This window comes from Paramisgurnus dabryanus, chromosome 21, assembly GCF_030506205.2.
Source record: "Paramisgurnus dabryanus chromosome 21, PD_genome_1.1, whole genome shotgun sequence".
NCBI lineage: Eukaryota > Metazoa > Chordata > Actinopteri > Cypriniformes > Cobitidae > Paramisgurnus > Paramisgurnus dabryanus.
The window spans coordinates 8,256,910-8,270,852 of record NC_133357.1 but is presented as its reverse complement, the minus strand read 5'-3'; the positions used below and the strand labels follow the sequence as shown (position 1 = coordinate 8,270,852).

At 38.5% G+C, this 13,943-nt stretch overlaps 3 protein-coding genes across 4 annotated transcripts in view; 1 reads left to right on the top strand and 2 right to left on the bottom strand.

Annotated features, from left to right (window-relative positions):
* The window catches only part of ddah1 (dimethylarginine dimethylaminohydrolase 1), a 47,619-nt gene extending 46,301 nt beyond the window's left edge, over positions 1 to 1,318 (bottom strand). The window contains exon 1 of the mRNA XM_065269041.2: positions 1,057 to 1,318. Within this exon, the coding sequence (XP_065125113.1) occupies positions 1,057 to 1,089 (33 nt within the window). The 5' untranslated portion in view covers positions 1,090 to 1,318. The remainder of the gene's footprint in view (positions 1 to 1,056) is intronic.
* A 1,178-nt stretch (positions 1,319 to 2,496) lies between these two features.
* Positions 2,497 to 5,083, top strand: ccn1 (cellular communication network factor 1). The gene is made up of 5 exons (XM_065269051.1): positions 2,497 to 2,677; positions 3,028 to 3,241; positions 3,431 to 3,775; positions 3,860 to 4,056; positions 4,149 to 5,083. The coding sequence occupies exons 1-5, from the start codon at positions 2,630 to 2,632 to the stop codon at positions 4,449 to 4,451; spliced, it is 1,107 nt and encodes a 368-aa protein (XP_065125123.1). The 5' UTR covers positions 2,497 to 2,629; the 3' UTR covers positions 4,452 to 5,083.
* Positions 5,084 to 9,814: 4,731 nt separating this feature from the next.
* The window catches only part of znhit6 (zinc finger HIT-type containing 6), a 31,033-nt gene continuing 26,904 nt past the window's right edge, over positions 9,815 to 13,943 (bottom strand). Inside the window, exons 10-11 of one of the 2 annotated variants that reach the window (XM_065269079.1) lie at positions 11,140 to 12,204; positions 9,815 to 11,043 (exon numbers count right to left, since the gene is read on the bottom strand). In XM_065269079.1, coding sequence (XP_065125151.1) covers positions 10,226 to 11,043; positions 11,140 to 12,204 — 1,883 coding nt within the window. In that variant the 3' untranslated portion in view covers positions 9,815 to 10,225. Of the gene's footprint in view, positions 12,205 to 13,943 lie in introns of both variants that reach the window. The other variant, XM_065269078.1, reaches the window with a different exon arrangement.

Here is a 13,943-nt window from a genome sequence, read left to right as displayed (position 1 = left end):
ACTCCACTGGAATACAATGACAGCACTGTTTCCTAAAACCCGCGCCCCTCTCGTCAGGGGAGATGGAGAACCGTCTCCAAACGGCATGTGCAAGAACAGATGTCAACGTAACCATGAGCTCATTTTCTCACTGGACGGACCCTACGGTCACTCTCTCCAGGGAACACCTTGCCTTTGGCCTCATTAGATCAATGGTAAAAGCAGACTTACCCGAAAGTACAGTGGGCCCAAAAGGTATTCGGACACTTTTTCTTGAAATACCACTTCACGCAACCTGAGGGATACCATTGAACAAAATCTGACAGACTTTGACTGACTGTCTTAAAAAAAAAAAAACAGAAGGTTTATATCCAGTGAGATGAGGTTTAATAGACGGCGATGTGAGGGTTCAAATATCTCCCCTTATAAGGCAGAATTCATTTATTTCTTAATGTCATTTATTTTATGCTTACTTCAAGTGAAACATTTTGAGGTTTAAAGTGATGAAACAATAAATATAAAACATGACTCTACTGTTTGGATGAGCCTCTTTTAAACTCATTCCACAGTAATGTGGGCAATTCACCAAAAACAAAGAAAAAATCTGTCATCAGTTATTCACATCTAATGTTTTTACAAACCACAAATACTTTCTTTTTTGTTGAACAGTCTCAGTCACCATTTACTTTCATTGTATATAAAAAAGACAGCATGGCTAGGACAGATTGTGGGTTCAGTACCCACAGATTAACTGAAAGTAAATGACACGAGGAGAAGTAAATAAAGACAAATGAATTATATTTCTCTAAACTATCCTTTAAAAAAAAGTCCTTTAATAAATGATTAGTTTGGATAACCACATCATAAGGTTACCTGCAAATCATTATTATAATGGCACAGTACCGCACATCACCATCTAGTGTCATAATCCGGTAAAATTACAACCGACACCTGTGTAAAGCGCACTGTATTTGACCTGTTCTCTATACACCAGTTACCCATCAGAGATAGTCAACTAATTATGGCATCATCTTCACAGAGGAACAAATACACAGACGAACTAAATAAAAGACGCACCTGCGATGACAGGTCTCCAAAGGTCCTCCCCATCTTATCTCAGGTACCAACGACCATCAGGACACTTCAGGACTCTGTTCTGTATGAGACAGTAGAATTAACTTATCGGTTCTCTTCGTTTCAAATCTTATACTTTCCCTTCCTCCCACAGTCGGTTTGGTTTGCGTCTTTTCAAGGACCCCTGTCCTAATCTCTGAAATTCAGTGGAATGCCACTTATTTGAACCTCGCAAAAACAGTCCACGCTTTTATTTTTTCCACATCTTATAAGGAAAATTGGATGCCTGTTGCACTTTTCTTTTACTACGTGATAGACAGATTGTATGAATATTAAATTAGCTGAAGGAATTTCCTCCACGGAGAGCAAAGTTAAAGATCCTTTAAGCTGTCAGGAATGTTTTGTGGTTGGATAACTCCGACAGAAATGTTAATAATGTAAGAAACTGCCCAGACCAAATATGGTAATATTGTTACGTCTGGAGTCAGACTTCACATCTGGAGTCACTTAGAGCTGTTGAGTACGGCGAAAGCGAGAGAGAGAGAGAGAGAGAGAGAGAGAGAGAGAGAGAGAGAGAGAGAGAGAGAGAGAGAGAGAGAGAGAGAGAGAGAGAGAGAGAGAGAGAGAGAGAGAGAGAGAGAGAGACGAGCCCAGCCAAAAATAGACTACGTAAAGCGTCAGTCCGCAACGTCTCCAAACACTCACATTATTCCATAATTCCATTTTTAGTCTCCATGACGGCACAGAGAAGTTTTTAAACATTTAAACTTCCAAAAGGAATGATGAAGGAAACGTTTATAGACGGATAAACGTCATAATGAGTTTCCCAAACGCGCGTTCCTGGTCTGGATAATGGAATGCGCGCATCTTGTGTATTAACTTTAGACTATGTGTGACGCGCTCGGAATGAACGCGCAAAACGCCATTGATGGACCCCTGGGGGCCCACGACATTCTTTAAAGACGAGTAATAAAGCTAACACTACACGACGATTCCAAAAATAAAGGGACGTTGTCTTAATAGTACATTAAATAGTACCATTACATCATACTGAAATAAGAACCTACATAAAGGAAGTTTGTACTGTACTGGATTTAATGGTAAACAGTGTGGTTCATAATGTCTCTCGTAATGGAAGCCATGGAATGTGGAATAAACATTTGTGATAAACGAACTGCAAATGTCTCTAAGATGAAAAACAGGACTTTACGCACTTACTTTACGCAAACCCAGAATAAATCAAACGTGAAAAGAGAAATACATAGGGGGAAACGGTAAAGAAACGTGTTCGGCGAGAGGGGAAAATTCATTTAGGAGCGAAAAAGGAAAGTTAGACAGGGTGGTGCTTAACTCGGATGGAAAACGCGCCAAGAAACATTCCGCGCATAGTTTGTGGTGACGTCAGCGCTCCGCCGTGGTATATAAGAAGGAGCGCAGCGCGTCTCCTGCATTCAGAGCGCAGTGCCTTCAGACGCTTGATTAAAAACCGCGAACGCGACGCGAGAGAGTGACGCGCAAACAAGGACTTAAACCGAGGAACTGTTCTTTAACTACACATTAGAAACAGAAAGCGAAGATGTTTACTTGGGCTCTTCTGTTCGTCGTTATTGCGCACTTTAATGCGGTAAGTTACTTTAATGCTTCATATTTCACATGATGATTTAGAATAGAGACTTTTCTGTATATGACTTTATGAGCATACACATAGTCTGTAAACTGTTAACGCGCTGTTTAATTGTTAAACTAAGTACGCACGAGTCATGTCAAATACATCGAAACGCGTCTCGGTGTGTTGTGTTCTGCTTTTGTCTACCTGAACTCAAGAACACGCTGTCTAATGTTTTGAGCTCGATATATTATCAAGCAGGACCACAAAAACGAAATCCATCTAAAGATCTATATATTTATTTATTGTTACTCTTCCTGCTAAATATTTTCCTATACAGTCACTAACTTGTGTGTTTTTCCATTCAGGCTCTAGCCAGCTGCCCGGCGGAGTGCTCGTGCCCCACTGAGGTGCCCAGATGTGCGCCTGGAGTCAGTCTGGTGTCAGTTGGCTGCGACTGCTGCAAAGTTTGTGCCAGACAGCTGAACGAGGACTGCAGCAGGACAGAGCCTTGCGACCACACCAAGGGCCTGGAGTGCAACTTTGGGGCCAGCCACGGGGCCACCAGAGGCATCTGCCGAGGTCTGTTTCTCATTATTCTTTATTTAAGACACTAAATGAAATGCACGTGTGGTCAGGATGAAAGTGTGTGGCTATAAAGCTCGAACCTGCATGCTTGAATTAAAGAACCTTACACTGTTGTCACTGTTTAGATGTGTAACACATTAAGACCACCAAATTAAAATATCCTCTCCTTTTTCTCTCTCACAGCCAAATCAGAGGGCAGGCCGTGCGAATACAATAGCAGGATCTATCAGAACGGAGAGAGTTTCCAGCCAAACTGTAAGCACCAGTGCACATGCATCGATGGGGCGGTGGGTTGCATTCCACTGTGCCCGCAGGAGCTTTCCCTGCCCACGCTGGGCTGTGCCAACCCCAGACTGGTCAAAGTGCCAGGCCAGTGCTGTGAGGAATGGGTCTGCGATGATGGAAAGCAAAGGGAAGCCTTCGACAAGCTGTTTGGCAACAAGCATACGTTGGACGACTCCGAGAGCGACCTGACCAACAGAAACGAGCTCATCTCCATTGTCAACGCTGGCCTGAAATCTCTACCTGGTAAGTCTCCTCTTTCTATCTGCCTGGGTGACAATACATGCACGTTTTGGGTGGAGTTTTAAACTGGTCTTCCTCCATTCGCAGCTTTCCGATCGCAGCCAGAATCACGCACTTTCGAGAAGTGCATCGTCCAGACCACACCCTGGTCACAGTGCTCCAAGACCTGCGGGACCGGAATCTCCACCAGAGTAACCAATGACAACGTCGACTGCAAGCTAATGAAGGAGACCAGGATCTGCGAAATTCGCCCTTGCAGCCAGTCACCGTACACGAGCCTCAAGGTAAGAGTCATGCCCAAAAACACACCGCACAGATTACCGACAGGTAAACGAGTGCATCCGACTAACCTTTCTCACTCTCGTTTCTTCAACAGAAAGGAAAGAAGTGCAACCGTACCAAAAAGACAATGCAGTCGGTGAAGTTCACCTACGCCGGGTGCTCCAGCCTAAAAAAGTACCGCCCCAGGTACTGCGGTTCCTGCGTGGACGGCCGCTGCTGCAGCCCGCAGCAGACCCGCACCATCCGCGTCAAGTTCCGCTGCGAAGACGGCGAGACCTTCAACAAGAACGTCATGATGATCGAGTCCTGCAAGTGCACTTACAACTGTTCCCATGGCAACGAAGCCTCCTACCCCTTCTACAGACTCTTCAACGACATCCACAAGTTCAGAGACTGAGCGGGGAATCCCACCCCGCCCCCCCCCTCAGGTGACGAACGCGACGTCACGACGACCAATAGCAAGCCGGCTGGACCGTCGGCTGCCCAATCAACTTCCATCTCCTGTTGCATGCAGATTCCCACGGAATTACGCTACGGGGACTTTTAAAGAAGTGCACTGTTTGGTGCTCCACATTGGAGCAAAACTATTTATGGCTTCGTTATGGAGCAACATGTAAAGACAAAATGAGTTGTACAATGTAGTTGTTAATAATAAAATGTTCAATGTATAGTTTAATGTCGAAATACAAAACATGACCCAAACTGTAGACTTGTATGTGTGTATGTTCCCAACTGTAGATATACACGTGCATCATTTGAACTCGAATCGATGACGCCCAGTTGAGTTTGTCCAACTAGTACACAGTAACTTTCTCCTGATGTTCGGCAGCTAAAGAAATCAAACTCCATGACGATTATGATTAACAATGACATGAGTTGCTTAAAGGTTGAATGAATGTTTTTAATATTGTTATTAATATTATTTATCTTAAACGTAGCTCTTTTATTTGAACGTTGTCATACTGGAATAAAGTGTAAAATTATCTAATTTTATATGTAACAAATAAAAAGATTTATTTATGAATTACACACCTTGCATTCTCCATTTCTTAAATGAATTTTTGGTATAAATACAGATGATTCATTCCTGGGAGGGTTGCTTGTATAACTGACATTGTTGAATGAAACCACAACACGTGACTAATAAACCCCAAATCGATGGGCGTTAGATTATCAAGCACAACTGCAGGAGTTCTTACACTGATCAAAGATCAGCCCAAAAACCAAACCAACCAATCGAAACCCACATGGGTTCAATGAAGAGCGATCTTATCTTTGATCTAAGACCTTTATCTCTGCAATAACACATTAAACAGCGCTGCTGTCCATCTTCAGCCAGTGAGATATATCTGCAGTGAGGTTTGGTCCAGGTGAAGGAGAACCGGCTGAGGAATGCAGTGATGGATCCCAGCACAGACGCGCTGATGTCTAACAGATGTTGGAAAGAATTTGGAGGCAGACTGTTTAGTTTGAGGACATTCTGCTAAAAATACCCAACTTTGAGATCCTGCCCTAAAGCCAGCGTGACTTTGTGACAACGGGAACAGAAACGGACAGCTGTGTCACACAACAAAGAAGATAAGTAGGACAAGCAAACTTCAACTGGAGTGTGACAGCGATCCAGACGTTTCCTTGAGATATGACAATATAGCTGACGCAGCAGTCATTCAATGTCTGAAAAGGGAAGAATTAAATAAGATGGATAACACGCATCTCATCATTCTGTGTGTGACAGAAAAACATGTGTTTATCTACAGAGCATAAGACTACAGGACAAGGCCTTGTCTGTGACTTCTCGTTTTAATTCTGTAGAACATTTCCTGTCATCTAATGGAAATGAAATGTACTGACAGAAAGACACAAACTAATGCTTTCAGAAGAACACATTCAGTAATCTGCATCATCATTACGGTTTCTCTTCAGTACTCAATGGTGAACCCTCAGTGGGCTTTCATCTATCCATCATCCAGCCATCCGATGACCCCTGGTGGTCACACACAGAGCTGACACCACAATCACAAATAAGACATCTCATTACAAACAGAACCGGTTCACTGATCTCTACAATCTGGGAGGGTGAAACTCTTCAGCACAACCCCACCAGGTCCCCAAAGTCCCAGGTTCCTCAGGTTCCTCATCTAATGCAGTGGTCCTCAAACTTTTTGCTGTGTGCCCCCTACCCACCTTAAGCTATATTTTCTGAGGTTTGATCCTCAGGGTTCCCAATGTCAAATTCCCTGACTAAAAAGCTAAATTTCCATGACTTATGTCCGGGATGCTGTGAGCCTGAATAATGTAGCACCATGAGTTTATAAAAATGTAGCTTAAATGTGTGAAACGAATAAGCAGTGCCAACAGCTGTTTGAATTGTAGTCAGCGTGGGCTTGGACTCAGCTTACGTCACAAGTTAACAAGCGGATTACATTTTCATTAATGGATACTAAAATTTAATGCAACATACAAAAATCCCCGATATTCCTTGACTTTCAACGTTTGGAAAATAACTTTTAAAATTCCGTCATATTCCAGAAATTCTGTTCCGTGGGAACACTGGATCCTATATGGCAAAAAATTAATATATATAATTTTAAATATATTTAGAATATACAAAAAATAAATGTACAGAAAAATATTTTGAAATATGTTTACAAAAATATATATTTTTTAAAGCATTTATATTTACGTTGCATAGGAAGAAAAACTTTCTTACAAACCTGTAAACATAACAATTAAATAATATGCAAAATATTATTGCTAAATAATGCAAAATATACTTACAATTATATATTTTATACATAGAAATGTTATACTTACTTTTATATTTGGCAAGGAAAAATATTTTTTGCAATATGGGTTGTAAAATTAGAAATGTATTTGATGTTCCTAAAATATATTTTAAAATGAATCACCTAAATCCCATAGAAAATCTATGGAGAGAACTGAAGATCAAAGTTCATAAAAGAGGCCCAAGGAACCTTCAAGATTTAAAGACCATTTGTGTGAAAGAATGGGCCAGAATCACTCCTGCACTGCAAAAAATGATTTTCAAGAAAAAAAGTATTTTTGTCTTGTTTTCAGTAAAAATTTCAAAAAATTATTCAATTAAGATGCTTTTTGTTGATGAGCAAAACGTTTCAAGAAAATAAGTCTAGTTTTTAGAACAAAAATATCAAATTTAAGTGATTTGGTACAAATTATTTTTTCTTGAATTTAGTGTTTAAGAAAAATCTTCAAGATTTTTTTGCTTAAATCATTTTTTGCAGTTTGAGCAAATTAGACAACTGGTCTCTCCATACAAGAGATGTCTAGAAGCTGTAATCACCAACAAAGGCTTTTCTACAAAGTATTAAACAAAGTGTGTTCAATACTTCCCAGTGTCATTTCACTTTATTTATTATGACTCAACTTGTATACTTAAACGTTCTGATTTCTTTGTATGAATTCAATAGTTGGCTTGATGGCTACATCTGGTGGAAAGTTTGTGTCAATAGCCCACTTAGAAATCCCCTTACTGATAAAAATGCTGATATGTCAAATACTTATTTTTCGCTGTATATAAAGGTTAAAACTAATATGTTCAAATTTAAAAATTTATTTAATTAAGCTTAACTTTCTACAAAATGTATTAAGCATATATCTAAAACTAATTTTTGGCAAGATAAATGTATTTTTGCTGTATGGGATTACAGAATTTCCGATAAATTAATATATTTTATAAAATGAAATAAACTGAGGGCCCCCTGGCATCTCCTCATGCCCCCCAGTTTGAGCACCCCTGCAGTAAAGTAACACAGGAGTTGAATTATAAATGATGAACAGCTTGACGTAGTGATGTAAAGGGGTGTGTGAGCAGCTCTGCCAATGGGGAATTATTACGGTTAAATTGTTTAACTAGCCATGACTGTGAACACACACACACATCATCTAATGTCAGACAGATATAAGCAGTGAGCACATACAGCAGACAGCGTTACGTAAACATTAACGATGAATTAAAGAAAATCAAGAGAAGATGTCAGTGTCCTGAGACTGAGGAGTTTATTTGTTGAAACAAACTCCACAGATTCAACTCCACTGTGACATACTGTACGCTTACCAAGAAATGTTCATAACAACTATAGGCTTGCCAAACATGAGCTGTTGGACTGTAGTCAGTCTCACTGACCGCCTGATGTGATTGGTTAAGTTTTTTTTTATACAGCAGATGCAAGACCTCTTCACCGCATGAGCATTCCTGTTGTTATTTTTGCTTGGCAACTTAGCTTAACGGTTCACATGTCAGGTGTCTCACAACACCTTTAGTCTTACAGAGAACATGCATTGATCTGCTCATATATATATATATATGTTGTCTTTTAATGTTTGATAAAAGTTAGCATTTTATAGTAAAATAATATTACTAAACTAACCATTGCAATGTGGTTGCTTTCTTTTTAAAAGAATGCATTTGCTTTTAAGAACTGTACTGTGTGCATGAGGTTGGTGTACGTGCTATAACATGTTAGCATTTAATTAATTCTTGTGAATAAGGACGCACAGATCGGCCTATACTCAGTTTTGGCAGATAACAGCCATTTTTTCCCTATTGGACATCAACAGATTGTTTAAAAACAGGCGATGATCAGGGGAGATTATATCCTGGATATCAAGAGGCAGAAAAAGGCATCCAACTCACGTGTGCGATTTAAAAAGCAAAACTATCAATATCTCTCAGTAGCGGTAGATGTCATTGTAAGTAATCGAATTTTTGATTATTTGAATTTTGAATTATTTTGAGGAATGTTTGTAACCAAACCATTTATGAGCGCCATTCAGAATCAGAATCAGAACAAAGAAATTTATACAGGTTTGTACACTGCAAAAAATGATTTTAAAGAAAAAAAATCTTAGTATTTTTGTCTTGTTTTCAGTAAAAAAATCTAAAAATTCTTAAATTAAGATGCTTTTTTTTTGATGAGCAAAATTAAAAAAGAAAATTAAAAACTAAAATTAAAGTTTAGTTTTTAGACCAAAAATATTAAATTGAAGTGATTTTGTGCATAAAAAAGCAAAAGTCTGCCAATGGGGTAGGCAAAAAAATCTTGAAAATTTTTCTTAAACACTAAATTCAAGAAAAATTTGCTTACCCCACTGGCAGATTTTTTGCTTGTTTCATGCACAAAATCACTTAAATTGGATATTTTTGTTCTTAAAACTAGACTATTTTCTTGTGTCGTTTTGCTTCTTCAAGAAAAAGCATCTTAATTTAAGAATTTTTAGATATTTGCACTGAAAACTAGACAAAAACACTGTTATAAAGTCATTTTTTGCATTGCATTAGGTTCAAGTATGCAACATGTCAAAGATTAACAGTCTTCATCAATCTGAGTATTACTTCATTTGTGCACTTTTACATTTTTAATTTTAAAAAGGATAATCATGAGTTTCATTTGTTTCAGTGCAATGTAAAGTGGATGCACTGCATTGTGGGATACTTAATCTCATACAGTGTGTACTGCTCATTTTTAAAGTGTACAGAAAACTCACCTACTGAAAAAATACTATTAGAAGTGTGGTAGTTTACTTTTGCAAACACAGCCATTGGTTCTTAGAGGGTTTTAAAGACGACGTGATAGATGTGAGGTCAATTATGTACCAGAACAAAACATTAGAAACAAACACAAACATACAACAACAATAAACACACACCTCATAACAGCATAAACAAACAATAGGAGACATAAAGCAGATCTGACCAAACTAAACTCAAACACAGAAACCTGCAGGAATGGAGGTTTATTAAAGACACAAATTGACAACAAAACTCTTCAAATAAATCAAATGCTTTATATAACGTGAGCCTCTTTTTCCAATAAATATTTTAGTTATGCTTGCTTTAATCCTCACATGCTAACTTTCCCAATCCCACCAAAATGAAAAACTGAATTTGACTCTGTAACAGAATTGATGTAATATTAAACACCAGAAAAAAAAGGTCATAATTTGTCCAGTTGAATAACAGAAGTGAGAAGCTGCTGGAGAAACATCTCTGAGTTTATCTGTAACCATGAACACAGTGTTAAGTCACCAATCTCTTTTATCAGGTCAACCTAAACATCACTGTGGTAACAGTTACTGTTATTATCATTATCTGATGATATATGCTATTTCTGAACTTATATCTGTTGATTATCAAACTCTGGGTTTACTCTCACAGACAGACTGATAACTAACTTGACCGCTAACATCACTCACGCTATTACAGACAATAACCTGAGCAGAACCTTCACTGTGAATATCTACAAGTACGTGACTCTCACTAACATAAACATTAGCATTGTCTACATCTACGCCATCACATATGTTAGCCTGACTAGCATCTTCAACATGCAGAGCTGTACTAACGTAAACATCGCTAGCAGTCACATTAGCATTGTCTACATCTACGCTATCACATATGTTAGCCTGACTAGCACCTTCAACATGTAGAGCTGTAGCAACAGAACCATTGCTAGCACACACATTAGCATTGTCTACATCTACGCTATCACTTATGTTTTGCTGACTCGCACCTTCAACATGTATATCTCTAGCACTGTATCCATCGCTAGCAAACACATTAGCATTGTTTACAACGATGTTATCAGAAAAGTTAGCTTGACCCGCACCTTTAACATGAATATCTGTAGCAATGTAACTATCGCTAGCACCCACATTAGCGTTGTGTACACTATCACATATCTTAGCCTGACTCGCACCTTCAACATGGATATCTGTAGCAACGTAACTATCGCTAGCACCCACATTAGCATTGGCTACATGTACGTTATCACATAGTGAAACGTGACATTCACTAACATGAACATTAGCATTGTCTACATTGATGTTATCAGAAAGGTTAGCTTGACTCAGACCTTCAATGTGGATATCTGTAGTAATGGAACCGTTGCCAGCACATACATTAGCATTATCTACAGCCACACTATCACATATTTTAGCCTGACTTGCAACTTCAACATGTATATCTGTGGCAACATAACCATCGCTAGCACAAACACTAGGATTGTGTACATCTACAATATCACAAACATTAGCTTGACTCAGACCTTCAACGTGGATATCTACAGGAGCGCGATCCTCACTAACACAAACATTAGCTTTGTTTTCATCTACGCTATCACATAGGTTAGCCTGACTTGCACTTTCAATGTGTATATTTGTAGCAACGTAACCATCGCTAGAAACCACATTAGCATTGTCTTCATCTACGCTATCACATATGTTAGCCTGACTCGGACCTTCAGTGTGCATATCTGCAGGAATGTGATCTTCATGAGAATTAGCATTAGCATTTTTCCCATCAACGCTATCACTGATATTGGCATGACTATCATTTTCAGACTGGATATCTGTAGGAGTGTGATGCTTATTTGCAGAAACATCCAGATTCTCTGCAGCTATGCTATCATGGATATAATGCTGATTTATTATTTTGCTATCTGCACATACATGACTGACGCTAGCATAAATGTTAGTGTCGTCTCCATGCAGGTTAGTGCGCGTGTTTTCCTGGCCTTCATTTACAGAAGCGCTAATATGAGCACATGTTACACCATCGCTTTCAACAGTACAGGTTTGACGAGAGCCATCAACGTTTTTAAAATCTCTGTCATGGATGCAGTCATTTCTGGGAAGCAGAGTTTGTTGACTGATGCTGCTCAAAGTCTCAGTTGGGTCCCGACCACCAGCATCTTCAAGTACATGAGAAACAGTCAAACTTTCTTCAGTTCTGCTGTCGATGCTCACTGAGGTTGATCCATGTCCAAAGTCCATCTGAATATCCGGGTCACAGTCGTGAGGAAGACGATCCTTGGATTGCATCTTCATGTGAAGGTCTAGACTGTCAATACAACCTTCAGTCTTTTCTTCATCAGGTTCATCATCATCATCACGACCTCCAGCCTCTTGATGTGATTCAGGTGCTGTTTTATCGGTTATGTCACCATCATCATCATCATCACTTCCATCTTCCTCACTCCGAATCTCTCCATCCTCCAGCTCATCAGCATCTGAAATGACCTTTGTTTTCTTTTCCACATGTGCGGATGTTTTAGAAACGGTCTCATCTGACGTTCTTGAGAGATTCCCGGGGGCAGCACTGGAGAGCCGCTCTAGAAGAACCAGACAATGCATGTTAAGCTTTCATTTGGTGGATAAAACAAGAGTTGCCAAAGCACCCATCAGTTTCCCCAACCCACAAATGTTTCAAACAGATTATGTAAAAACTGATCACAGGTTGGCCAGCACTGAGTAAACACATGGTGCAATCACTTCAGGCATCTTGACAAATACAGCAGCAACCAACGACTGATGAAGCATTTACACTAAACTTTCTGTTTATAATACGTTCTTCTTTCACAAGCGTCTTTTACTACTGCTGCAAATACACAACAGCCAAAAATAAAACTGCACATGTGTTCTGAAAACAAGCGTGATGAGTAAATGTGCACAGGAAATCTCTTAACATGTAAACACAATCAATCAGTATGTAACAAAACTGGCAGTCATACACAGAACCTCTCTCACACACAAACTAAACTGACACGGACTAATCTGAACAACAGGAAATCATGATTGTCACACATTTTTAAAGGGAATATTATATTGTTATTGCCTTTAACATCTTGACAATGAGTATCTAATAATTAAAAATATAACCAAAAAGCAGAAAATAATGACTTTGGACACCAAATGTCCCTGCAGTTATATAATCACCCATATGTGTTCCCTGGGGTTCCTCTACCTCTTTTTAAAGGGATATTTTACCAATAAAATTTAAAATTACACCATAATGTAGTGGCATAGTTAAGCGCAGAGAGCAAAACAAAACAACAGTCAAAAAATAGAAATCAAAAACAAAAACATTTTTTAGGATATTGACATTATACAAGAGGATATTGAGCGTTCATCATTACGCCACTACAAAGTTTTAAATATTGAAATTTTTCTTACAAAATCAGAAGGCCTTTATTTAACCAATGAAGCCACGTGGATTACTTCTGTGAAGGATAGATGGGCTTTAAATTATAAATTAATTATTTCAATTATAAAGCTTTGAACAGCCAGGACATTTTCTAATCTCTGATGATCTCTGTGTTCATCTTAAAAAAAGATAATTGTATACATTGAGGATAGCTTATGGGGGAGGAAATATTTTTTTGGTGAACTATCCCTTTAAGTGTGCTATTTTTAGGACTATTTAGGTGGTTTAGATCAATTCTCGTTATTGTAATTTAATTAAAGGGGATATTTCACAATACTTTTTTAAAGGTAAAATAAATTGTTGGTGTCACCAGAGTACATATGTGAAGTTCTAGCTCAAAATATCATACAGTTAATTCATCATAACATGTTATAATTGACACTTTGTAGGTGTGAGCAAAAATGTGCTGTTTATGGGTGTGTCCTTTAAAATGTAAATGAGCTGATCTCTGCAGTAAATGGCAGTGACGTGGTTGGATTAAGTGCAGATTAAGGGGCATTATTATTATAATAAGATCCCCTTCTGACATCACAAGGGGAGCCAAATTTCAATGAGCTATTTTTCACGTGCGTGCAGAGAATGGTTTACCAAAACTAAGTTACTGGGTTGATCTTTTTCACATTTTCAAAGTTGATAGAAGCGCTGGGGACCCAATTATAGCACTTAAACATGGAAAAAGTCTGATTGTCATGATATGTCCCCTTTTAAAACATCACAGAGAATGATGAGATATGAAATATATGCTGATTTGCAATTTTTTTACTTAAACTTTGAAATATGTAAACTTCTAAATCTTTATAACAAAATCCACTGAGAATAAAGATGTTAAATGATACAAACCCTTTAAACTGTGTGTGTGTGTGTGTG

Bases quoted from the DNA above. Each gene is read 5' to 3' on its own strand.
- ccn1 (XM_065269051.1), top strand. From the start codon at position 2,630: ATGTTTACTTGGGCTCTTCTGTTCGTCGTTATTGCGCACTTTAATGCG. The intron at 3,242-3,430 runs GTCTGTTTCTCA...TCTCTCTCACAG, and splicing joins CACCAGAGGCATCTGCCGAG to CCAAATCAGAGGGCAGGCCG. The intron at 3,776-3,859 runs GTAAGTCTCCTC...CTCCATTCGCAG, and splicing joins TGGCCTGAAATCTCTACCTG to CTTTCCGATCGCAGCCAGAA.